The 27695-nt window shown below is 41.7% G+C and overlaps 1 protein-coding gene across 4 annotated transcripts in view; it reads right to left on the bottom strand.

Moving 5' to 3' along the window:
- MTUS2 (microtubule associated scaffold protein 2) overlaps positions 1 to 27695 on the bottom strand; it is a 305198-nt gene that overhangs the window by 133767 nt on the left and 143736 nt on the right. Inside the window, exon 1 of one of the 4 annotated variants that reach the window (XM_049823287.1) lies at positions 24699 to 24877. The exons of the other annotated variants lie outside the window; for them this stretch is intronic. Within the exon in view, the coding sequence (XP_049679244.1) occupies positions 24699 to 24786 (88 nt within the window). The 5' untranslated portion in view covers positions 24787 to 24877. Of the gene's footprint in view, positions 1 to 24698; positions 24878 to 27695 lie in introns of those variants that run through there. 4 annotated transcript variants of the gene reach the window in all.

Here is a 27695-nt window from a genome sequence, read left to right on the forward strand (position 1 = left end):
TCAAAGGGGTTGTTTTAAAAGGGGATGGTTGTTTCCCTCATTGTACTCTGTAGTGATAACTTGCTCTTCAGTTGTAGTGAAGAGCGTTCCTTTCTTTTTCAAAGACCCTAACATCATCAGTTTATGCCTAATGTGTTGCGATAATATTATTTACAATAACATCATAGCATCCACCAGATGTTTTACAGGTCAATATGACCAGGAGACAGTGTTTATTACAAATTACTCCTAAAAGCTATCTCCTGAAACATTAACTTCAGGAGAAATTAATGTATTTCTCTACATTAAAGAAAAAAATATAATCTCGTCTATCATTCCTTTGTGTCACTTTCAGCCAGAGGTCCTGTGGAGAGTTTGGTTGCCCAAGTCTGCAATGCACTGTTAAATATATCTGCCCATGAAATAGTAAAAGTTCATAACTTCAGACCTCCCTTTAGGCTTCCGAGCCATACAGCTGGAGAACTTGGCAAAGAGATGTTGCTGGGGTGATCGAAGCAAATTGCACACCAACTTGTGGACATCGTAAAATAAAGAAACGATAAATATAAAAAAATCTTGCTATTAAAAATAAATGACCAAAATATATAGGAGATTAAATAAGAAAAAGAAAGGATGCGGAAGGATGAATTTTTTTGGTTCACATCTCTCCAATTTCATAGTATTTATTGACATATATATGCATATGTGTGTATATATACATGTAGAGTGACTTCTTAGTCCTTTGTAGGAAGGAGCAAGACTAGTACCCATCAAGGAGAGGCTCTAAGGAGGCAATGATTTTATAGGTTATTGGGTGGTTTTCATTTCCAGCCTCTGCTCCAGGCACAAACAGGGCACAAACCCAAACCAGAGCTGCCCAAGGCAGACGCAGCCACATGGGTGAGAAGAGCTGACCATGGCTGCTCTGGAGGCAAATGACACAATTATACTGCTGAGGTGGGACACGGACAAACCATGACAGGTCTTTAAAGCTGGGTGAGAGAGAGGTGGGTGTTTGATGAGGAGTGCAGAGCATTGGGTGGGCTTGATGGACCATGCTGGGTGGCTGGGAGAGATCATTAGGGTCTTCGCTGTCATAAGCTCTCCACCCACAGCACTAGAAGCCCTACCGGGATAGCTAAACATGTTTCTCCACATCGCAGCGTCCCTCTTGTTATTCTGGGTGATTTTAAGCACTCCTATATTTATTTACCATGGCTGAATGGCACGCCATAGCCCAATTCGTAGCAGCAACCCAAGGACAACACACGTCTCTGCTTTGCAGGCTGCTCTCCGCAGCAGCGCACATCATTAGCAGCTCTTGACTAATTTCCCTGGACTGTAACAAAAAGTAGATGCGTTTGTCCAAGCATGAGTCTCAGCCTTCATCAGGCACCTCTACAGCTCTGTCTAATGTAGCAATTATTAAAAGTGGTCTGCAAACTGTTGATGCTGCAGGTAATAGCAAACAAGGAAGAAGTGGAAAACATCAACTAATTTCGAAGATGCATTCAGTTTCTATTTACCTCATACCAACAATAATCACAGTGTACTTCTAAACTGGTATCTCCTGTTGACAGCACTACAACCATCAGCAATTGCTGAAGACCTCTTGGTGTACTTCAAATGTTTGGCCAGGGCAAATTTTTACCTGGGAATAAGGTAGTAATTCAAAATATGACATACTGAATTCATAGCAGCCATCAGTATTCCAGCTTAATTTCTAGCTGTTCTATTCTCTAAGTGCTGGAAAGATGATATGCTGTAACTATCCATGAAATTTAATCTCCCCACAAAATGCAGCGTTATTAGAAAAATGAGCCTGAGGTATTCCAATACAATTACACAAGGAATAGCTCACTGATGAAAAATTGTAATATATCAGAAAAGGAGCAAGGACGAGAAGATCAGGTTCGTGAGCACCTGAGGAACCTGAACATACAGAAGTCTATGGGGCCTGACAAGATGCCACAGGGTGGTAAAACACTGCAACAGGCTGCCTGGAGAGGTGGCCAATGCCTCATCCCTGGAGACATTTAAGGTCAGGTTGGACGGGGCTCTGAGCAACCTGATCGAGTTGAAGATGTCCCTGCTCGCTGCAGGGGGGTTGGACTAAGTGACCTTTAAAGGTTCCTTCCAACCCAAACTATTCTATGATTCTGTGAAAGAAAAATACTGGCTTGTGAATCACAGAAGACTGGGATTTCTTTTCCTTATGGACCAGATCCTTTTATCTTTGCTCAGACAATGAAGTACTTTACCCATTGACTTTACTGGAATGATTAAAGGACTAAGGTACTGTTTGACTGGAGCAATTGTGTCAGAAATGGGAAGCAAAAACCATTCAAATAATATGAATTTTACCCGTGGCATAGGACTAACCACTCCACAGGATGAATGAAAGCATTATGCAATGGCTATGTGTTATTATTTCCGGGTTCTGAAATAAATGTCTGGGAAGCAGTGTGTTAACACTCCCCAAACTTCTTCACTCCACAACTTCAGATGCACAGATATTTTGCCTGTCTTTAAAGGATTTACATGACTGCATGGTGTTAATCAGTGCCACACAGCGCTATTATGCATAAGCCCTTAAGAGTAAAGTAGAAATATACCCTTCTGGCTTCAGTAGGCCTAAATCTAAATATATCATTATAAGCAAATGAAATATTTTGATAGTTCTTGTATCTTTTGCCTCCACAGTGTCTCTAGGAACCATTTAATAACAGGGATCTGAAACTCAGTACTTGCGTTAAGCATTCAGCAGCTCTAGTGACAAGGTCAGTGTTTACACAGAAGAATCCCCAAGCCTTTACGTGTCATGTGAGATGTCTTTGCAAGTTTGGGAAAACTGAGTTATGTGCTTAATTTTGCTATTACGAGTGGCCCTGCTGGTAGCAAAGTTAAACATGTAGATTAACGTCTGAAGGATAAAGGCTGATCTTCCTTAAATGCCTTGATTCCCTGCGATTAGGCACAGAACATTAATAAATTCAAAGACAAGTTTAAATCCTTCTTTTAAAATGCCTTGATATTTGCAAATAGAATAATCGAAACGTGGAAAGGGGAAGGACCTGGCAAGGTCACCCGGTCCATCTCCCCACAGAAAGACGGAACCGGCTGCAGCCGCGTCACTCCGCAGGACCTCCCTTGGACGACAACGCTCCCACAACCTCCCACACGACCGCCCCTGCTTACAACATGCATTATTTCAAAAGAGGTTTTCTAATGTCTCACTTGAGTGATTCTGCAATTTTCACCTATTACTACTTGTTTTATCCACTCTGGGCATTGAGAACAGACTATTACTTTTGCAACACCTTTCTATGATTTGAAGACTTACTGTATCTGACTTTTTCTCCTTAGGCTGAAGAACCCCACTCTCGTCAAACTGGCAGCAATATTTCATTATAAGGAATGGCTTTTTTCTGCCTTTCTCCTCCCCCTTTTTCTGCACAACACAACTTTTGTTATTCCAGCTATTGCACCAACATTTTTGGGTTTTTCCTCCTTCTGCCTACCTCCTTTTTTCCTTTTACCTTCTCTTTCAGTGAAAATAATAGGGATGAAGAAAAAAACACAAGGAATCCAAAAGTCAAAAGCCTAAAAGAAAAAGGCTGAAAACTTCTGCCAAAAATGATTCAATTTTTTTCCTTGAAAATGTGAAACTACAGTTATTTTCAGATTTTCTGGGAAAAAACAGCAGTAGTTTTCTGCCATCTTAACACACAAGTTAGACATATACAGCAGCATCTTAAAATTTGTTATGAATGTGCTACTATTTCTACTCAGTGCAAAAATAAGACAGGGAATACAGCTACAATTATGATGACACATTTGTAATTCTGAAAAGAAAATTGTCTAAGTGTAGGCAGCTTCCATTATACTTGAACAAGCTGAGATGAATGAAAGCACTGATGAAATAATCTTGGCTATTATATATGTGTAAAAATCAAAGCAGGAGAATCTCTGTTCACACACTCTGCTGAGATGTTTCTACGATGCTTAAAAGTATTCTGGCCTGACTATGTGTCTTGTACCTTAGTAGGAACATGCAGTAGAATACAGGGACTGACTGGAGAACGTGTGTACTGAAATTCACTGTCCTGATACGGTGAGCAACCGCATCACAGAGTGAACAACCCCCTTCTTAAAATTTGTGGGGCTTTTTTAGCTACTTCTATGTAGAAGTTCTTCCTAAGCCTTTCTCCTCCTATAGTAATAACCTTCTGATTTCGAAATTTATTAAAATTTCAAGTCTAAATTTCTTCATAGCCCGATGTACCCAGATGTTTTCACACCAACACAGTCGTTTCATTTAAGTTATTCTTCTTCCTCACTTGTATCCCCCCACCACAATATTTACACACAGCACTTTGTAATGCTAAACAAGCCGAATCTTTTAAGTGTCATCTTGTATATCAGGCTTTTCGTTCCCCTGACCACGTTAGTAGCCCTTTGTCTTCATGCTGGAAGCCAGGGGAAAGAAAAGCAAGCCCCGAGAGGAGTGGTGGACACTTCTCTCCAGCCACCAGCTCACATGCTCAGCTGTAACTGCAATGTTCCCTTACAGTGTTTGCTAACAGTCCTCACACAAATGATCGTGAAATGAAATTGATGCATTATAATGAAGAATCCAGCACTGATCCCTAAATGGCCACCTGTACGCGTAGGCTACATCTCCTCTGGGCTTTCACTTTGCCAAACTAGATGAGACAAGGGAATTTCACCTCACTTGCTGCAATGGGCTGTTTCCTCTAACCACACTGGCAGCACTTTCTGCCGGTGTCCCGGCTGGAGTTAATCTCTTTTGATTAAGATGCAATTCTAAAGGAGGTCTCGCCAAAGTCATATGAGATGGAGTTCATATTCCTCTGCTGAAACAGTCTCTTCTAGTACTTTCTGGGATTGTTTCTGATATTTTCAGGGTCACGTGCCTTTGATTATATTAATGGTCACAAGGTAGTAAATACAACCAGATCTTCCTGTTGAGTTTTTTTCAGCTGATGACCTCTTAGCTTGTAGTAAAAATTTCTCTTATTAGTTTCTGAGTGCAGGAACTTGTATCTTTGTACAATTGAATTTCATCCCACTTCTATTACTAGAGACTTCAAGGTCATCTGGCTCTCTTTGTATGATAACCAAATCTCTTCTTTATTGATGCAGCTTTCACACTTGAGATTGTCAGCAAATTTCATTAGCACACTCCTACCAAGGTCAGAAATTAAAATACTAAATAAGATTAGCCCCCAAATCAGTTTTGGAGGGACTCTATTAATATCATCAACTTAGCCTAACAATTTGCTTTTCAGTAGCACCTGATCTTGTCTTTCCTCTGGCCAGTTCCTCGCCAATAATGCAATTCCTATACTAATCCCACTTTCTCCAGATAAAGCAACACTTTCCTCAGTGATATTGTATTATTGTATTAGCAATTTACTGCAGTCCAGGGAGCTGGTACCTCCTGTGCCCATAGACCCTGTTGTCTTATCAAAGAGCCAACTGATCCCTTTGAAAGGAAGCGCCCGGAACCAAAACTTGGCTCTCCTGGACATCCAACCGCGCTCCGGTCCTGTGAAACACGTATAGAAATGTCAACCTGTCTTAGTCAGTGCGGAAGCAAGAGGAATAACTTTTCGCAGACGTCAAAGAAAGCAACCAGCACAGTGCCCCTAGCAGATGGCTGCACCTCATCCTGCTCCCATCAAAAGGATGCGTGCAGGAAGGGAGGTCGGAGCTGCTGTTTGCTTGGGAGACAGGGCCTTGAACAGGAGACGGGAATATAACTCTTACCCCTTGCTTGCTGTGCCTAAATGACTCCCTAAGGGATGTTTTCTCTGCCCACTCTTGTCAAAGACCCCAATCCCTCGATTCCTCTCTTTTCTTTCTTGCCAGTAAGACAGAGCACTCTGCCACCATATGCACGCTCACTCATCCTGGCTCTTTCATCTTTAATTCATGGTTATTTTTTCTCTGACAGAGAAAATTTATTCAAACAAGAATCATTTTGAGTACCGGCTGATAGCCTTCTTTATACAAGGAGCCAAACTAGAGGATCACAACAGTCCCTACATGCTAGCATTAGCTTAACCTAAATGTTGCTTCCTCAGAAAGCCTGGAGTGCCTTCACCTCTTATATTACACACTAAAGACCATATGGAAACTCATTTAAAAGGAATGAAGTGCACTGACCTTCTGTCTTATTGCAATGCTTCCAAAGATCATCAAAAACCAGTACAAAGCCATCATGACAGATATATGGAGCATGGTGTATTCTTTTATTGTTACCAACTGAAAGCAATTTTTATCAATTACACACACATCAAGCACAGATTACACATTGGCTACAAGTTATTGCTGTGCTTATTGTTATTGTCAGTATGTTGCTGTGTTGGAGCTGACAATATTTTTGAGCAGAAATAAATGTTTTCATTTAAGCAGTGAGGGATAACAACTGCAGTTAGTCCATACAAGCAATTAAATGAATTAAGCCTGCATTCTGTAGAGCTGCTCATTAATACCATTTATTTAAATTTTACTTCTCTCCATGTGAAAGATGTAGGCAGACTCGAACCCTGACGACACTGCACAGCGACTGCAATGTGTGCCAGAAGAACGGCATGAAGGCACGAACAATTTGCACTGCAATAGCTAATAACCAGAGTATGGGCTGAGAAAAACACGGACAATGATAAACATCAACAAGAATCAACTTTAAGGGACAAGACGATATTGCGTAGCCTCCAAGACATTTTATTTTTTAAATAATAGCTTTTAAGATGTCAACTTAGCTTCACAAAACGTTCAACAGTTCATTTACTTGAAAAGAAAATAGAAAACACTCTCAAATATATGTAATATTTTACTGATGTGAGAGAGGGGGAAAGAGAGAACAGGAACGGGTTTGTGAGTGACTTGGATCATGCAGTGGAAATTTTAGAGTATTTTGGATTCTCTGTTTGAAGCAGGTATTAAATTATTTCCTCAAGGCTGAGTTAATTTAATGGCAAGGGAGTCCAAAACAATGTCAAATTATGCATTTTTAAACAACTCTGAGTATTTATGCATCACCAAATAGTATACAAGTTTGATTTATCTTTTGCTGGTACAGTCAGGATTTAGCATCAAGCTCAGAACTCATCCATTGCCTCCTCAGTTTAAAATATTTAATGTTTCCTAATCCAACATGGAGAGTTGGAAGACAAAAATAAACGGAGCGCGCTACTTGCTGCTCTATTTTTGATAACTCACTGATTTTTTTGAACACTACTGCTTAAAGCATGTGAAGGATTTCTCAGGGGTAGAAATATGCAAACTACAATTGGGCCCTTCTCCTTTTGTTTTCAGTTTCCAATAACCTCAAAGGTAAAGAAAATGCAAGAGAAGCATGCACCCCAACATGCTGTATGGGAAAAACCAAACGTGTTATTCAAAGTAAATGGTGCATGCTTCTCGTCATTAAAAGGATGCAGGAAAACATCTGGACTCAGTGAAGCTCGACTTCCAAAAATGGAGACAATGAAGTGACTACTGGGGAACAAAACAAAGACAAGACAGACGTATGTGTGCCCAGATCTCCCTCAAAATTAACACACACCACAATGTCAGCAAGCGCAGTGACAGCAGCAGTGGCTGCCAGCTCCCCAGCGCAGACCTGTGCCAGCAGACCAGTGCCTGAGAACAAAAGCTGTGACGCTAAGCGTGAAAGTGGCTTGATGGAGGACAGCTCATTTCAATAATAATCCAGTTAAGACCCCACGTTCTACCTCCAGGCTCTTGTGGATGGATAAATGTCTGTGCTGCAGCTGGGAGATGCGGCTGATCTGCATGTTCAAGAGAGATTTAATCTAATAGCAGTGCCAAGGTGATGGTTATCCAGGTAGCGTGAGCATATCAATCTATGTGGCAACCACACATCTAATCACAGGATAGCTGGAATCACAAGCAAGTAGTATGACCTTCTTTAGGAAAATGCCAGTGTCCTCGACCATCAATTGGAAGTGAACCCAGAAACAGACCTGGCGTGATGTTGAAGATTTATTCCGCAAGATAGACAAGGGTGAGATTCAGCTCCAGATGAGACACCTACACATAGGTATGGCAATGCAGGTGTCTCTGTATGAGCTGGGTATGCTCCCACTATATCATCGACAACCTAGACAACACAGATGGAGGCACCGACTGGGCTATCCATCTCAGTCTCCGAGACACCTACAGCTGAACAGCTTTCTGGACTATCCCCAGCTTGCTGTCTGTACCACCTATTTTAACTGGTTAGAGGAGACACCTTCTGATTACACTGCATGCTGATATAGAAAGGGCTTGCTTTTGCCCTGATCCTCTGAATGTTGTTGTTTTGCACCAGGACTTGGGAAAGCAGTGTCTGGAGTTGGAGCTCTCCCAAGGATGGTCAGACTTCACGCTGCCCTGAGCTGTTCCGCAGAGAGGCACAAAATCTGCGTAAATCTGAACTGAATCACTGTTCTGACTGTATGAGGGGCATACCAATACACCCTGGTGGATGAGATCTCATACTTCAAAGAAGGAAGAAGAGAGCGAGCTCCAGGAGTAGCCCAGACACAGGAGGTAGCAGTGTTCTCCTAAAGGTCCTCTCACTTCACCATGGGGCAGACCTGGCCTAGGGGCCACACCTGGGCAATGTCTTTATACAGTTAAATAAAAGAGTACCAAGGACCAAGCTCAAGCACTGAGCCCCTGGCTGTCTTTAATGATTAACTCAATTACTAACTCTTGGGTTTTTGGCTATCCCAATGAGTTCTCTTCAACACAGACCTGCTACAGAGGCAGCTAGTCCCCAGTAGTACTTTGCCAATCACACTACTTGACTTCTGAGACAGAAGTCGGTCCCTGCCTCTATTTTACTTACAATTGTGTCAACCTCCCAGACCCCTGCAGCTCACTAAATCTACAGCCAGAGATGTTGACTGCCCGGTGACCAAACACCAGGGCCTCGGCCGCAAGACTCACACCTGGATCCAAGCTTATGAGCCACGTGCATTTAAGAGCTAGTTGTAAGCCATGGTCTGCATGGTGTTGTTGAGTCTATGAAAGGGTTTGCTTTTAAGATGAAGTAATCATTGCTTAAGCATGTTCAAATGCTGCATCATCCCTTCATTCACTATAGTATATTATCAGCATTTTCTTTCTCCACCGAAAAAGCTCATGAAGCGTCACTCTGAATTGTAAATTCTCCCATGAAAAGGGAAAGAAATGCATTACATATACTGTGATATATCACCCAGCCTGCTTGTCCTTCTCACTTACAAAGCAGTTTTAAAGAATTGCTAAGACAAAGCAGGAACGATGTATCTGTCAATGACATTCTGAGTTAAATCATCAAGGACACGGAGAATGATTAAGGCTGAATAAACATTTAAAGCTTTCAGGGTTAAAATTTTTCTATCTCGCTATACCTTACAAGCACACAGCCATAGAGTCTCAGCTAGGAGGGAGATGGAAATTTTCCTAATTCTGATTTTATTAGGAATACCTACTGCTTAGCTTATTCCTTTGCACAGAAAATAACAGGTGCAGAGGCAAAATACACAGTAGGGGCAAAGTGACAAGACAGATGCCCAAAGTAATTCATAGAAAAGCTCTGCAAGTATGAGTGCATAGTTGCCTAACCACCTCTGGCAGTGTCCCTGAAAGGGAAGAGAAGAACCTCTCAAAACAATCTCTGCAGACTTCCACTGGAGTTTACAGTTGTGTTAATAAAAATATCCTGGATCGACAGCATCAACAGTGTCAGGCAGATATAAAGTGGTCATCACAGACACTTGAACTTCATTTTTCACCAGGAAGATATCATCACCCAATGCAATCAGTGCAGTTTTATTTCTTTGATCTGACTTTGAACTACGTAGCTCCAATGCTTGTTTTTTTGCTTTACACGGAAGCTGGAGCTCAAGATGAGAAAACTCGGTATCTAGGATAGTGTTTGTCTCCACCACTGCAGAAAGATCAGTCAGATGTGAGAGATTTTTATCCCCAAAGGAGCACAGCAATTATTCACAGTCAGAAGCTAGTATAAGCAGTGAGAACAGGCTCCCTGGACAATAAGTGAGAATAAGTGAAGAATCCTTCCTCTTCTTTCTGTGCAATCACAGTTCAAGACCTTCTCATCAAAGCACTCATGTTTTCTCATTGGGAGCATCTCAATAAAGCAAAGATACACCACTAATTTCACTTTATGGATGAGAAACTAGAGCACAGAAAGTTTATTTTTACCTCCTTAAAAAAATGAGCCACCAGGTGCCTTGATTCCCAATGTATTTGCTACCCAGTGCACCTCAGTGTTCCTACCTTATCACAAGAAGTGTCATCAGTCAATAAAGAGTCCTTCTGTATCGGCAGGAGGAAGGTCGCGATATCTATTTGATTGCTGGTCAGATGCGAAGGACGAGTTTAAAATTAGCTAATAGTGATGTTGGTAATGAATAAGGGAAAAATGGAAGGGTTGAACCGAAAACATAATATTTGTCCTACCAGCACATTGCCACCAGGCTACTTCTTTTATTAAGATGGAGTTATACAGGACTGTGGTACTGGTTAATCAGGCACCAATATTAGCCTTTGAGACTTGAGAGTAAAAAAAAATAAATAATAATGATAATAATTGGTGTTAATTAGCTGCACTCAATGACTCTTCTACACAAGTTTCAAGTTGGACTTACTTGCAGGATCTCTTTATGCCAATCTGAAACTTATGAAGGGCACTCATCCATACGCCTGCAGGCTCATTTAACTAAATAAGACTCCCTATTGTTACTGTCTTATCTGTGGAATTTATGGCTGTACATATAACAAAATACAAGAAATTATGTTACTAAATTTAATGTAACTGGGAGAAGAAGAGATAAAAATATCTATTTGCAGATGTTCTCAAATAGCAGACATAAGAATGATTCCTGCTTTGAGTTAGCTTCCATTAGCTACTGACTCTGGAAACTAATAGGAGGCTGTACACAGCAGAAACATTTTTCAAGCCCCAGCAATATTTCATAAGGATCCTTCTCACTGTGCTTCAGTGCTAAAAAAAAGGTTTGAATTGTCTGACAGGAAATCAGAAATCATTGTCCAGAGCTCTAACAAAGGAGCAAATGGTGAGAGACTACAGTCATTCATGGACGAGTCCTTTGAAGATGAAGTAGAAAGCTTCAGCGAGGCCATTTTAAAAATGTTCCGAGCCACAGACTTTCAGCAGCTCCTTCACAGACAGCTATGTGGCCATACATATGTCACTCTTGGATATTTTATCTCCTCCGACTGCCACCTTTATTTTTCTTTCCGTAACGTTGCTTACATCCCTTAGTGAAGTTACGTATGTCTTTGTGCTGTCCTGACACAGTACTTCGTTCTTTTTTCATGTCCTTTGATTTTGTTTTCACATCATCCAACTACAAACATTTAGTTTAATCCTCTGATATACTACAAGTTCACCTTCCAGTCCTATTTTTCTGTCTGTTCCTCTGGACTTACAGCTGGTGAGGGCTGCTATGAAGAAAGGGCTGCCCTCCCCCTCTTGGGAGCTGTCTTCGGGCTGAGGCTTTTGCCCTTGGTCCCCACCTGAGCTCCATCACAGTGGCATCACAGCCATGAGCATCCCTGGTCATGGACCCGGCTGGTTCAGACCAGGACCCTGGCCAACAGGCTAACTTAGGGCTTGAGCCGGACGCTACGGGCTTGCCTGGTGATCGCTGAGCCGGGCCTGGCCCTGGTTATGGTTTCCAGACCTGATCCTGAGCGTTCCTGGATGTGCGTTCCTGCCTTGAGCTCAGACCTGCCTCATCACCACAGACGCGTCTTTGGACTTTCCTAATTACATACACTGCGCAGGAACGAGGGATGCTTGGAAAGATGGATGAGCATTATATGTCAAAATTTTATGAAGTTCTACTTAATATTTTGACCTATATGTAGACTGAGTACACATTAAAAGCAAACTATCAGCATAGTTTCTGCATAACTATGAGCTGATCAACTTCTGCAGCTCTGAAATTAAGCTAATGGTTATAGCACTCCTGTGGTTTCCTACAATCACTACAGGAAGCCCAAAAGAACTGTAACATTTTGGGGGAAATTAATCCCTTCAGAAAAAGAATATAAATGAAAATAATTGCAGTGGACATGGCAGTCTTTCAAAAACAGTGCCTTAGTTATTAATCAACTGAAATATAACATGCAGAGTTCTTTAATGGGTGCAAACTATCTCTAGGAGGAGGTGGGAGAAAACGGTCAGGTTTGGATTTCATTTTGTTTCTCTGTATCTTTTGTACTCATCTTGAGCTATTGAACATCTTGCAAAGAGCAATCTTTGATTGCTTGGCAGAGTTGAGAACTCTTCAGTTTCTGGTCTTTAAAAATAATGGTCCAGGCATTAGAGCTCCTGGGGCCTCAAGCTGCTCCATCTTTATGAAGACGGATGTATCCAGATCTAAATACCCTAGCTAGACCATTATGTGTACAAGCTACAGCATCTTTTTCCTCCTCTTATATAAAAGTTACTCCATTTGGTTCCAATAGTGGGTGTAATACATCCTACCTAAATAAACCAGGACATACAAATTGTTGAAGTTAAGATTACAAAGTTTCCAACGGTTTCCCACTATGACAACTACAAGGAAATTAAACCTCTTCTAGTTTTCTTTCAACAGCTAATGTCAGGAAGCAAAGAGTTCTTTTTGCCATACCTTGCTTTACTGAGAATTTATCTACAACCACTTTTGAAGAGAATCTGATTATACTTTCATATTAATATTTGCAGTTGAACGTACAGAGTACCCGGTGATTCTCATAACAATAATGTTGATTTATAACTGAGAGCATGCAAGATACAGAATAATCAGATAGAGTTCTACAATACCAAGAATAATTAAAAGTATTATGGTAGAACTGCTCCTGCAAGTGAATGCACAAAGAAGGCATGGATGGGCAAAGGGGATGTTCAGATAACGAGAGAAAAATCAGTGGAAAGTACCTTGCAGAATTTCCTTACTTCTATTAATCAATAGATTAAGAAAAAATTAAAGACAGGATGGTAATTAGTTGCTTGCCTCACAAGACGTTAAGGAAATTGAAGTAATTCTTACCTTCAGATTATTAAAGCTAGAACATGAGCCTGCTGACATTTAAAATAAGATTTCTAATGTTTACAGCTCCCAAGCATGGAGATGTCATGGTTTAACCCCAGCCAGCAACTAAGCACCCCACAGCCACTCACTCACTTTCCCCCACAGTGGGATGGGGGAGAGAATCAAGGGGGGGAAGTAAAACTCATGGGTTGAGATAAAGACAGTTTAATAGGACAGAAAAGGAAGAAAAACTACTACTACTACTACTACGAGAATATACACAACAGGTGATGCACAATACAATTGCTCATCACTCACCGACCGATGCCCGGCCAAGCCCTGAGCTGCAGTGCTCCCCCGGCCAGCTCCCCCCAATTTGTATACTAGGCATGATGTAATATGGTATGGAAAATCCTTTTGGATCCTTTGGGTCAGCTGTCCTGGCTGTGTCCCCTCCCAGTTTCTTGTGCGCTCTCAGCCTCCGCTGGCAGGGCTGTATGAGAAGCTGAAGAGTCCTTGGCTTAGTATAAACACTGCTTAGCAACAACTAAAACATCAGTGTGTTATCAACATGATTCTCACCCTAAATCCAAACCACAGCACTATACCAGCTACTAAGAAGAAAATTAACTTTATTCCAGATGAAACCAGGACAGAAGACCTTAGGGATATCTGTTTCTTTCTTTTGTACATGTGTACGTAACACAGGTACTTCCACTTGCCTGGGTAGTGTGATGTGCTGAAAGCTGGAACTTCAGGGAGAGCACTATGCCTGGAGGACGGGAGACACACTGCTGCGTCTCCACCTTCCATGCGCTTATCAAATGTGCTTGGTCCCATCCTCCGGCTGCAGAAGGCGCTCACACTGCTTGGCTTCCAAAAGACAGGGTCCTCTTTTGGGGGATATAACAAGTAGAGAGTCTGTGGTGGGTCAGCTGGTGGGAAAACCTGTGTTAAGGTGGATTTGTCTGGTAAGGTTGACGGGCCTTTTGTTATTTGAACTCTTTTCTCTGCAGTTGCTCTATTCCTATGAATAAACAAGTACCACTGTTTTTAAAAAGCTGTTCTGAGTGTAGCCCCTGAGTGAAAGTCTACAGAATCACAATGACTAAAAAATCAATAAAATAGAGTAAGGCTGAGGACTGACAGGAGTGAACGTGTCAGGAAGAAGGACAATCCAAGAATAAAACCAAATAAATCACCAGATGCCCCAGAAAGGCCAAGGCTTAGGTACTGATGGGACATGTGCCAAAGACAACAGTGAAGGATCAGGAGTTCAGAAGCCAAAAAGATCTGAAGAATACATCAGCTTTCAGACCCTAATACACAAGCAGACCCAAACACTGTTGTTCCTCAGCATATGTGTAGAGCAAACTCATGGGAATATATTATGCTTCTATTGTATACTGGAGGAGTTACTGAGAAGCTTTTTTATCATAATAGCTGCTTGGAAGCTGGGAAATACTCTGCTGAGTGGAAAGCAACACTAGAGTTCCTCTTAGATGAACAGCTGAGCAATTAAAAAACAAGATGTGCCTCAGTCTTAGGACATAAAGCAGTACTTTCAAAGCCCAGCTTTCTCAAGTACTGTGAAATTGTAGGATGGAGGTCCATACATGTCTCCCACTCATTTTTGAACAGCTTGACCTTATTGGCATTATAAGCATGCCTTGGCAAGTGTTTAAACTTGTTTGTCCAGTTATTGTGATTTCTAAGACACATTCAGTTCCTGGTATGGGAACAGGTAGAAATGTTGCAGATTTAATTTAAACAAATCCTGACAGCACTAATAAACTATTCCAAAGGATGCCATAATTTATCATAATCAGTTAGTCAATTAGAACTCGCTCCAGTCAGAAATGAAAAATCACTTTTGATCTATTAAGACATCAGGGCAATGTTAAAATCCTGTTGCAGTCTACCCCACAAAACACTGCACAGAGAAGACTGGGACACCGGTACCAACCCAAACCAATTTTACAGCTTTTTAAAAAAAAAAAAAATGTGAGGCCTTCCACATTCAAATATTACAAACAAGCATTGATCAATAAACACAAACTCTCCCTTTATTTGCTATTACAGATACATTTGCTGGGTACTCTTTCTTTTGCAGGTGCAAAATGCTTAGCCTACAAGCAAAGCACGTAGCAATATTTCAGATTGTGATTCTTTTTCGTGACTGTTAAGGCATTATTTGCCATTACATTTAAATGGTAGCTGTTTGAGCCGCTGTGAGTATGAACTGCGCTGAAGTGGCATATTCCCAAGCCAGCATGGTATCATTTGTGGCTAAATCTCAAAAATAGTCCAGTAAACAAATTTCAAGAGGTAATTTCCTCAGAGATGAACAGTGCTCACTTGCTCATGTAACAGCAAAAAAAACCTACTAAAGAAGAAGTCAAAATCATCTTAAGTATGGGTACTCTTACAGCTTTTGAGGAAGACGAAGCAGGGGTTGGGAGGCAGTGCTTTCTCCAAATTATTCTTTCTGAGTTATGATGTTTTAAAAGATTGCCAGGGGACAGGATGCTTTCTTCTGGCTGAACACTTCCCTCACAAACACCATACACGTTAGGTAGCAGGGTGACTCGGTTCACTAGCCATTTATTTCTAGCAGATGAGATCCACAGAACTAAGAAAATACAGAAACTTATCCTAAAGCAGCTTTTTGAATTCTCTCATATTTGGATTTGAAGATTTCTTTCTGCTGTGGAACAACTGGTGAACTGCTCTGACAGCTCCATCTTTAGGATGACAAGATTATTTTCTTTTTCATTTTGGAGACCCAAAATGTGCCTTTGATGCCTTTCATGAGACAACGCAAATGCACCCACAGCAGAACAGGTCACACCAACAGCTTTGAAAGCCAGCACAGGGCAAAACTACCTGTATTAATCTGCCTTTCATGCAACTGGCAGTTAGCCCATCCATGCTTCTACAGCTCTTCCACCTAAAATGAATATAATTGCTATAGAAGAAGGAAAATAATTTGACTTTCTAATTCTAAAGTACTTGTACAGCTTCTAAAATAACCACATATGTGGAGAGAAAACCATATCGAGCCATTGTTGGGTATCCTCAGACAGCTTTGGCCCAGTTTCCTTTAATAGCACATAAGCTAAATATGCAGTCTCTCAATACTCATTAATCACAACACAAAGGAAACAACTTAATAAATGCTAGGTGACAAACTGCAAATACTCTTTGAAAAGAGCAAAGACACAAAGACAGTATTTTAAGTGACAGTATCTGGGACTTCTACTAATTGGATTTTCAGCAATGCATGGATATGCCCCATTCATTTACACAAATAATGGTGAGGACCACCAGCACTGTGTTTTTGTCTTTTTAATATTTCTATTGCAAGGTACATATAGGAATCTCTTCTCTGTTTTGCAATACACTTTTTCTCACTCTGCACTGTAAAATACAAATGCTCATCTAAGCATAAAAAAGATCACTGAAGACATAAATAACTCGGATAGTTAAACATAAACAGATAAATAGCAGCAAAATTTTTGTCAGAATACATTATCTGCAATAAACCTGGCTCTATGAAGGCACAAAGTTACTAAGCCACACATTTACTTAGTTTTACCCAAGTCTACTGGGAAAGTCACCCATGGGAGAATATTAATGGGAGTTTGCCATCATATGGCGAAATGCATGAGTTTTTAAATAGAGAAAAGAAGTGATAAGGAAGAGTATATAGTTTTATTGCCAAGCTGAACATGTAGGTGCTCTCAATATCTCTCCAACAGAACAACTTCAGTTATAATCCTGAGGAGAAAACAGTATGTGAAGCGGTGAATTTGCTGAGGACACAGAATTATTTAAGTTACACAAAAGGACTGAGAACAGAGAGGAATTCCAGGAGGATCTAATCAAAGTGGGTGATTGGGTAACATGACAGTAGATAAATTTTAATGAAGGTAGGCACGAGGCAATGCTTAGTAGGTAAAACTGTTCACTTCAACTTCATTCTTACTGATTAGCCAGCACATTTGGGGGAAATACACTAGCAATGATGATAATATTGTCTACCTTTTTCTCAGTGTGATAAGAAAAGGTCATTGAAGAAACAGGTTTTTAAGTGCGAGTATTGTTTATTTTTCTCTTCTCTCAGTGTCTGCTGTCAATTTGTTGGGTGTCTGTGATTCATGTGAAACAGTAGTTCAGCTTTTCAGGAGAAGAGCAGGGAAGAATAAAACTCCTGAGAATGTAAAAAGACTAAGGGACACCCATTTTTTTCAGCTTTCTAAAATGTATAGAAGGAACAAGATTGTGCAGAATAAAGCAGTAGCTGATGGCAATGAGGCGATTCCAAACTCACGTGAAAGAAAAAAGTCTTATCAGCAATGGAGCTAATGCAGCCTGGTGCCTTGTGTCTTCTGGCTGGACCCTCTGGCGTCTAAAAGAGCTAGTGATTTTAATGAAGGTTTCTGCTGATTGGGACACTTCCATTGCTGTTCTCCCATGAGGATTTCCTGCTATTAAAGACGAGCTCATTTTGCAGGCTTTCCCTCAGTAAGAGCATCAGTAAGACCTTGCCTCCCAGATGAAGTGAATTCCTCAAAACTTGTAGCAGTTTATGTTTGACATTTCTGTGGCTCTGAGAAATTTGGTTGGATCTGGCCAACAGGACAATAGGACACACAGGGCAAGATGAGACAGACTACATTGTCAGAGCAGACCCTTCCCAGACTTGAGCAATGCTGGTTCCTCCAGACTGGTCCAGAATATGTTACCCACCAAAACGCTGGTCAGACACGTCAGCAAGCTACAGCCCCTTTCTATGGGGAAATTGGCCACAAGTGCCTCCCCAGGGCTGCTTGTAGCGCCAAGACTGACTGATTTGCCTAAACAACAATAAGCAACAATGCCACCCTTATTGGGGCCAAGACATGGGCTGCTGTATATCGGGGCATGCACGACTGCCACGGAGTAGGTAGTCCTATAGATAGTCCTGCTGGCAGAGGTAATAGATACCAGAAAACCTACTAGGGCTCAGCCTGCTTTCACTCTCCAAATGCAACAATTTAGTCACTGGTATATTAATTTCAGCTGTACAAAGCACACGCTTCTGCTTCAGCCGGATACAATGCAGTTCAGGTACGAATGAGAAATCCTTCCTTCGGGAAATTGGAAGAGGCCCTTGGATGGGCACCATTAACCGTAGCACAGGTGAAGCAGCAGGAGCCATGCTCTGCTGCTCCCACTCTGCAGAGAACAGCAGCTACAGCAAGCGACAACGCCTGAGAGCGTCTGAGCTTTGCATAGAGGAAGGCGCAGGGTGTATGGTAAGGCCATCAGTTACTCTGTGGAGAAGTGGAAGAAAGCTGCCCACCAGGAACATGCCAAGAGGTATCGTTGTCCTAAAGGAAGCAAGGAGGAAACCGAATTCAAGGAGGAAAACTGAATTCAACATCTGATATCCTTCCCTATAGGCTCCCCTCCAAGGATGACCAAGCTATTATCAGCTCCTATCAACAAGGGGCCTCGCTGGGGTCCAGTGTGTTTGGTGAGAAGCTCCTCCTTTTTAGAAGTACAACCTAAATATGTGCATTTACTCCAAACTTCTCTGGTTATTTACATGGCTCTGTGGGTATTAGTTAGGCTGGAGCTCCCAGTGTGCTGAAAAAAGTTCCTGCCCTGGATGTTGTATAGCATAAAAGAAAAGATCCAGGAACAAATAAAGTAAGAAAGGGAGTATGAGAAAAGATGTATTATCAATTATTAACTATTTGCATCAACCAAAGCTGGAGCACATTAAAAAGGAAAAAAAAAAAGATAGGAAAAAAAAAAGAAAATCCCAACAAAATACTCAATACTCAAACCATGGTGTCTTAATGTAAAGTCCTGCAGTTCTTTCTCAGGTAAAGCCTCAAACCAACTTCAACAGCGAGATTAACCTGAGAATATTGTTTGCCTGATTTCCTCTTGCCCCAGGATATACATCTTACAGAAGTTCTGTGTACTAGGAAGCTGAAATCAGTATAATCACATTTTTATGCTGAAATGGTATGAACGGGGAATGACATGATCAGGATTCACTTTGCTTAGAGAACATGGTAACTCCTCAGTAGAGCAACCTATACCTGAAGGCGTTCATAAAGAAAGGGTTACACAAAGAGTGTAGATACAACTGCACTACAGCCAATAGGATTTTGTCAAAAAGATATTGGAGGGAAAGCTTTTAAAAATACCTATTTCATAATAAATACTACATTACTTACGTTTCCTCAGCTGAAATTTCTTGCTGCCTGTGCAAACATTTTCAGCCATTAATGGAAGTAAAGACACCACATGAAATACAGCAAATATCAGAATCTCAAGGATTTCATGCATAAAAAATCCATCCCAGGAAGCAGCAGCTATCATTATTTTAGTCCCTTATTTACTGTTTCCTAACTCAAAAATACCATGCTGCTATCCTGCACCTCTGAACTCTGCGTTACCATTTTCCTTCTTGTTAAACATGCAGCTAGGAAGTAATCTGCTTAGCAACCAGCACAAACATATTGCACCAGAAGAAAAGAAAGGTTACTTGACAAGCAAACTTGGCTGGAAGCCAGCTAAAAGACCCAAAGGCACCTCAGTCAAATGTTTGTGTTTTCTGAATAAACTATAAATTGATAAGAGGAACAGCAGGGACAGACTAAGTCAACAGTGATTTCGGGGCATACCCATGCAGGTGAGCCATTGCCCGTGCCTGCTTTTATTATGGCATGTAGACAGAATAAATGAGAAATAGTTGATGCCTCATGCAAATTTTCCACTGTGTAATCTATGTAGATGAAACAAATAGTTTGGCTTCCCGACCCCGCCAAGCCACCGCAGCACTGTCCCTGCAGCAGCAGAGGTGGGTGCTGAGCCCCCTTACCAAGAAAGTACCGGGTTGCCCTGACATGGCCAGATGCATGGGGCACATGCTAAATGAGATGAATCATTTTTGGCTTTAAAAAACATTCCCGTGGCTGTATGAGCAATCAAATGTCATTGCACTTGGGGATTCTGAATAAAAGCAATGCAACAGAAGTGAAGGACCAGATTTAGGCATTTTTAACAGAGCCAGACAGAGGAAAAGGAGAAGGGACTGGTGGTACTGATGGAGCTTCTTGCTTCCTTTGACCCACAAAGACACTCAGTCTTTGATGATGCGGCCTCAAATCTTTCCAAAGCCATCCATGTGCTACCTCAGCATAGCTCTCACACCGTGTTTGCAGCCTGTGCACAAGGGGAATGTTTTAGATAGCCAAAAACATCTCCCCAGCAAGCAGCTGCTCTAGGCAAGCACGTCTCTCTAGCCCACCAGAGCATGTTGTTGAGCTTAGCGAGAAATCACGGCCCTGTGCATGTTTTCCCACCAGATCCATGCCCAGGACCTCTGAGGACTTGGCCATTTTCTGCTGCCTGTATTCTAGGGGAGGAGGCAGCAGAAGAAAACACGTAGGAACCCTTCGCTGCAGCAGGGAGGGCTGTGAGGACATCCTCCAGCTACTCTTCAGGCCAGTCACCGACAACATACTCTCAGGATTTTACTCACACCATGTCAGAAGACCCAAGACCTTGTGTGGCACCCCTTTGGGACATAAATGCATGAAAACTCTCCTGAGAACTGACAAGATTCACACTCACTCTGCAAAACATGGCTGGAAACTTAAAAGAGGCTGAGATACCTCCAATTCAAAAATAATTGGCAATGACACAGCATACTCAGAATGAAAAAAAAAATCTTTTGGATTCCATTCTGACAAAACACCAAAAAAATAATTACTCTAATGAGGTAGAAACATCTAGGAAGTCACTGAGATAGAATGCAGATGGATCAATAGCATGTAAGGCAGACCATAGGCCCTGCTAGCATAAAAACATGTCCTTTAAAGGACAAATGACTCATGAAGAATTGGTTAAGGAGGATACATCATGTGCAGGTACAGAAGTGCAAGATGCTGCTACTACAAGCAACTGTCTGGGGAGAGATCACAGCCCAGTATCATCATCTGTACATGGGGGAAAAAAAGAGGACAAAAAATAGCAGAGTTGGGGGTGGGGGAATTGTGATCCATTTTCTGAATATATGAAAATAGAAAATGCTGTATTCCAGGAACTCTTCATATTCACAGAAATGATCTTTCCATTAATCTGCTCTTGATTACAGTGACTGTTTTCTTAACATGAATAGCTGCTTCTCTGATGTGACATGTAGCACAAGAAATAAAAGATTCAGCCTTAAAGCACACCCAGCTAAAAACGGAGGGCAAATTTTGGAGAGAACTACACATCATCCATGATGACAAACAGAAAGTGAACAGTGACAGAGTGGGAAGCGGCCAGATCAAAAGTAACCAATGTCCATAGCTCATCTTTAAAGATAAGAGATGGCATCAGAATTTAAGGTATGAATGGATCATTGCTGACTCAATACAGAGTAACAGTTCAGTAAATATACCCGTACTAGTCACTTGCTTTCTTTGTACAAGATAGAAGAAAAAAGGAATCAAAACCTTCAAATTCTAGAGACAACTTACTGGGCAAAAATGAGTTTTTTCTGTTCCAAGTCAGCCAGAGACCACCACCAGGAAAACAAGCCTTTCACACCCTCCCAGTAGGAAGCAGAGACACAAGTTATTTTGGATGCACTTCATTTTTCAAATGATCCTCGCAAAGATTTCACAATCATTGCTTAAAACAGACATGAAACCCTGGCCAGGAGGTAACACTAAAGCCTACCTGTTGTATCATCGAGCTGGAAGACAGAAATGGGGCAGATTGACATGGCTCTCCTGGGTCTGGTGTGTGGGGACCCATGGCAGATCTAACGTGGCCCTGTAAGCTGCCACACTGCCAGCGCTCTGGGAGGCGAGGCAGGCTGGGAGGACTAACAGCAGCAGCTACTTCGGCTACTTCGGCTACTTCTCTGACCGTACCGAGCCAGCTCTCGTGTAGCTAGTGCCACGCGTAGCTCACACATCGGGAGCGTTGCAAGTACCAGAGTCTGCGTATCTGAGATCCTGAATCCTTGAGATGAGATTCAACAGTGCAACCATAGGTGTCCAAATGTCATTTTTAGACATCTTCATGCACCTGAGACATCTGCATGACATTGCAGACATCGTATGGGCAAACAAGGCTGAGGGGATCTCCTGGGCTCTCAAAGGCAGCACCTAAGGTCACACAACTGAATCCGCCCTCCCAGCACCTTCCTTGTGCATTCACCCAGGCGTTATCCTTCATCATGCATTCAATTCAGCTCATCTACCTCATTTGTAATAGGAATCTTTCTTTTGACAAAAAAAACCCTGCAAAATCTGCCACAGTGAAAAAATATGTTTATTCCCAGATGAGAATAAACTCTCCCTCAGTCAAGGCCACCCTATCCAAACAAGTCCTTTCCCAACCAGGCCCTCTCAAGACAATCCTTAGACAGACCTCGGCAGGCGGCTGTGAGAGGTGAACTTTCCAACTTCATTTTATAGGATGAATATGTCATTTTAATGCCTCTGACAAGGCCATGCTTTATCGAGTGCATGAGCAGCATCCCGTCCCTGGCACTTACAGGCAGAGCTCCAAGGCACCGTAGGTTCACGGCCATGATTTTTGTTTATGGTACTTTTAAGGACACAGCTTGGTGCTACGGAGGTCCTGTTTATATTTCAGCTGGTTTGGAGGCCAAGATGTAACACGGAGGTTTTTAACGCCCCTTGTGCTGGCACAAGCTGCCCAAGGCTCTCGCAAGGGGAGGGCTTGCACTTGCATTTATTCTGACCACATTATGCCTAACTTCAGAGGGCGTATAGGGGAGATGACTGTCTCTGAGTGAAGAAAACCCATGAGCAAACTAAGACGGTCCAATTAATCAAGAGTACCCTGCTCTACCTGTGGTTTCTGAGTTAGACCCTAGGAAAAAGGGTAGTTTATCTGTATGCAAACATGCTCACAGTTTCACTCCACTTCTTTCTCCATAAGAATTCTCCATCCTACAGTGCAGTTATTTGCAAACTAGCTTAAAGGGCTCATTCACTGCCAAAGCCTACTTACAGGAGAAGAAAAAGGGTTTCTTTGCTCTTGATAAAAGAAATACATTTAAGACTGGATGACAATGCATGATTTTTGTGCTATGCAAGGTGACTCAGTGCCCTCTGAAAAGGCTTTCGGCTCCAGAGGGTGCAAGTGTTACTGACAGCGAGGACTGCTGGACTGGCCTGTAGTCAAAGGAGAGCCGCAAGTGACATACCCATGGTGGGATGGGAGGAGGAGGATGGAACGTGTCTTCAGAGGAGGAAGTACCTGCGGACAATATTCAGGGCAGTTGTACCCTTATTAAAGCTGCACCCTACAGCAGCGTGCAATAGGCAAGCACAGATCAAGGTGGGCTTTCCAAGGTCTACCTGCAGCGCTGTGCCCCAGTCCAGCGTGGCCAGCTGCAGTGGGGACCTGGAAAAGAGCCTTTTGCTTCTCTAGAAATCATTCTTCTTCACCATGCAAAGTCTTCGATATGCAATAATTGGCAACCATCACTGGTTGTGCTGCTTCTAAAAAGGATCGTCTTCCATCTGCTGATGAGGTGAGCCCAAAATGCCTATCACCTCGTAAAGTCAGTACTCCTTCAGCTGTTTAGGCAACCAGTAGTATCACACTACTGCCAAGGTTGCTCCTGGGGTGAGGTTTCCCCTTTCATCTCCCCCCACAGCAGCTTGGGACGCTTGCTTGGCACAAAAGCCTCAGTGCTAAGAGGACCCAGGGACAGGGGTGAGCGACATGTTGGGTCCCAAAGCGTGCATGGAGCAGGTAAATGGGGTAGCGGTGTAAATAATGGAAGAGCTTTTTAAGCAAACAGCAACAGGTTTGAGGACAGACAGAAACTCTAGGCATGCAGTGCTGCTGTGCAGTGCACCTCTCAGAAATGCTCTGATAGGATTGAAATTAAATTGCTTAGATGACAACTAATTGATCCAAGTAGCTGGACTATCATAGGTAAAACCAAACAGTGAGTTAGACTTTTCTATTGCAATCTTTCATTTTAACTACCAAAGGTACCATTTGAAACTTAGAGCAGGAACATTTAACTTGACAGTGTCTCTCTAAAGACAATTAGTTTAGAGGCAAGACGTTAAAATATTGACAGCTGCTGATAAACATATGCATATTTTTGCCAGTCACAGGTAATTTTTAACAGCTTAATACAGTGGTTTTTATGATGACTAAGACTGGCGCGTTCATACCAGTAAATACACCTCTATTGCTTCTTGAAAGATAACTGCTAGGCATTATATCATTTAACATATAATAATTTTTTCCTCTCTCCCTGGAACAGAAATAATTCATAGGTAAGACTATTACTGGGTCATACCAGGGGGTCCTAGCTAGTGGTACATAACAAAGTATTCGGGGACTGCAACTACCCTAAAATGCCGTTTAAATCATGTTTAGATCACCATTGTACCTCGAAGGAAGGAAAAGCATATACTCTCTTCTGTACTACAGAGAAGATTTACATTTAAAGAAACTATTGTTTAAGTTCAAAACTTCCAGGCAATCTCCAGTCTGTTTCTTTGTCACAACATCACTGAAAGTTTTAGCACAGGCAGTAGCTATGATACATTAAAAAAGGGCAGAGCTCACCGTTGCAGTGTGCAATGCAGGGTCGTGCGCCCGCCACAGAGCTTCTGGCTTGAGAACACCGTTTGCTTAAGTCGCAAGCAATGCTCATTAGCACTTGCAAAGTCCTGAGTAAGTTTACAGGGTTCAAAAATTATTTGGATTAATAAAATCAACTGCCGCACATGGCAGTGAAGAGCACAACTGGGTCAGTAGATCTCCAGTGTGTGGATTCTGAAGTGATTATAAGTGCCTGTTCTGTTTAAGAGATTAAGTAGCACTATCTAAGGACTTGGAAGGATTTTAAATGCTGAGATGTTTATCAGGTCAAATATATATATATCTCAATTGTTTTCAGTGATTAAACACGTACAAAACCTTTCCCTAATGTAGTTTCAGCTACTGTTCAAAATGAGGTAGTCTAACAAATGTATTTAGGACAAATTAAAAAAAAAATCCATGTGTGGAAATGGGACCAAAGGCTTTATTCAGAATCCTTTGAAGAAATGCCTCCTGTGTTTTTTAATCAGCAGTGTGCTGGTACGAGTGCTGCATGTTCACAAAGCTATATTAGTACGCCCTTTCTTGAGCTGGGGTCCCTCTGGCTTTGGATAGGTTAAGCAATTGCTGGTATTAAATTAGTACACTGATTTCCACTGGTAAGAAAGTTCCTGCGTCTTAAATTACAGATAAACTATTCCAATAGAGACAAGGAGAAAATGAATAAATGTACTCTTACAAAAAAACAACAAAAAAGTAAACACATCTGAGCAATTGCAAAGATTAGATGTATAGATCAGCTGAATAATGATTAGAGTATTTTTAAACCAGATAGGTAAGTATGTGTTTACTCAGTGTAGCTGAGCTAAGCTGACTGTGCTTCAGCAAACAGCACATAGCTAAGGAGAAGGCTGAACATTTTAATGTACTCACTACTGCACAATAATTAAGGAGAAATATATTTGCTGCAATTGCAGCTCATGCTGGGCAACTTCTCCTACAACCTCGTTTTAGAGCTACTTGTATTTTTACTTTATTGGGTTGGAAAAGTGAGCTTGGTTGGAGCAAGCAGAATGTGCTAGCTCTTCTATTTTAAAACACTCTGGTCTTCTTCACTAACCCATCACTAAAAGGCACAAACAAATTCACTCTGAATACAGCTTAAAGAGAACTAGGATGCTCACCTCCATTTATGGAAAGTTTTGAAGGTGACAGGGAAGAGGATAAAGGGGGCAGTCCAGATTTTTTAGTGATGCTATGTGGTACATTTCATTAATGAAAGGCTTGCATGTAGTGCGTTTGCCAAGGGAGACCAGTTTTCCCAGGAACACAGGGACTGGCCAGGGAGTTGTGGTCTTGGGTCCTCTTCCCAGCTCTGCTGTTTCCCTGATGAGTAGCCTTGGGCAAGTCACGTCAGCTCTGAAACGTTTAATTTCCCTGTCCTTTTAGGCAATCAGTGATTGATCTCCATTATGAAAAGTTTTACAAAATGGGGTTTATACTAGCTCTCTACAACTAGTCCAAGTCTGGGAACCCCACTCAAAGTAGAAGAAGTCCAAAGATGAAGAATAGAAAATTATCAAAGGTCTCTGAAAGTATGGCCTGGGAAAAAGCTGAAGTACTTGGATTGATTCATTTCTACAGAAGGGAAATGAGATGAGACATGACAACAGTCTTCAAATATGTATTAGGCAGAAACAATTTCTGCATGTGTACTGGGCAGAAACAATTCTCTGCATCCTTTGCAGATAGAACAACAGAAACAGGTATAAACTGCTACAAGAGAAATATAGGTTAGGCATCATGAATTATTTTCAGAAAGTAAAAAAGGAATAAGCTTCCTAGGCAAGCTCCATCTTTTAAACATGTTATAAACAACAGTAGAGAAGAATCTGCCCCGAATCATGCAAGTATAGCTGATCATGCGTCGTGACAAGGACATCTCACTGTGCTGCCCTGTTTTCAATGACCCTACGTCTCTGATCTCCCTGAGAAAGCTTTGTGACATGTCTTACATATGTTCATTATAATTCCTTAATTGAAAAGTATCTGTTATCAAATACAGTCTTTTCTGGCTATATAGACTTTTTCTTGTGCACCAGAATATAATATACATTAGGACCATGTTTCTAGTTCCATGTTTTTTGGTCCATATGAAAGCGCCTTTAAAGTCTAACTTCCCTCTTCGTTATTCTTTGATGAGCTTGTTCTAATTTCCCTGCAGTTCACATGACACAGTTCTTTCTTTTCCCTACCCAGTGCTAACAAGGCAGCAGCTCAGCTGCTGGTTCTGTAAAAAAGTCACCCATGGGATTAACTGCGCTCCAAGAATCTGCTTCATAAATTTGAATACTTTGATATGATAAACGCCAAAGCCAACTTTACAGAGATGAAGGACTATACGTACTTCACCGCTGAGGCGCTTCCATACAAGTTCTCCCTTAGCTCAGGAAGGAGGCGACATGGTTGCATCACATAAAGGCACAAATGTTCCTAAAACTTTCCCCAAGGAAGCAAAGCTTTGTTCCACTGGAGATGAGCACAAGTGGCTAAATGTGACATTTGTGTCAAAACACTTCCAACGTGGTCCTGAAGCATTATCATGCTCCCCGTGACATCGTTTAGGGAAACCATCCCTTCCAGCGCATCGTTCCCACAGCTGGTGGTCATTTTCCCTATTGTGCTCCTGGGAAGCTCATCTCCAGGTGGAAGAGAGCAGGTCCAGAGGGCTGGAGGCACCTGGGCTTCAAATATCCCACATAAACCTTCCAATATGCTCCGAGATGGTTCGTGTCAGAAATGTGGCACATTCATGTGTTCCTCACTTCTCCTTTCCACAAAGCAGTGCTAACATTTGCCTGCCTCCCAACAGTTTTCTGAAAGAAAACCAGTTGATGTACGCAATATTCACCAACACCTTTCAATAGAAACTTCTTTAGAAGTATCAATATATTAATCTGCACTTAGAGCCGATAAATTGACTGAACAGGTTTGTCCATTGAAAAGAAAGGTTTCTGTGTT

Source organism: Accipiter gentilis, chromosome 19, assembly GCF_929443795.1.
Source record: "Accipiter gentilis chromosome 19, bAccGen1.1, whole genome shotgun sequence".
In the NCBI taxonomy this organism is placed as follows: domain Eukaryota; kingdom Metazoa; phylum Chordata; class Aves; order Accipitriformes; family Accipitridae; genus Astur; species Astur gentilis.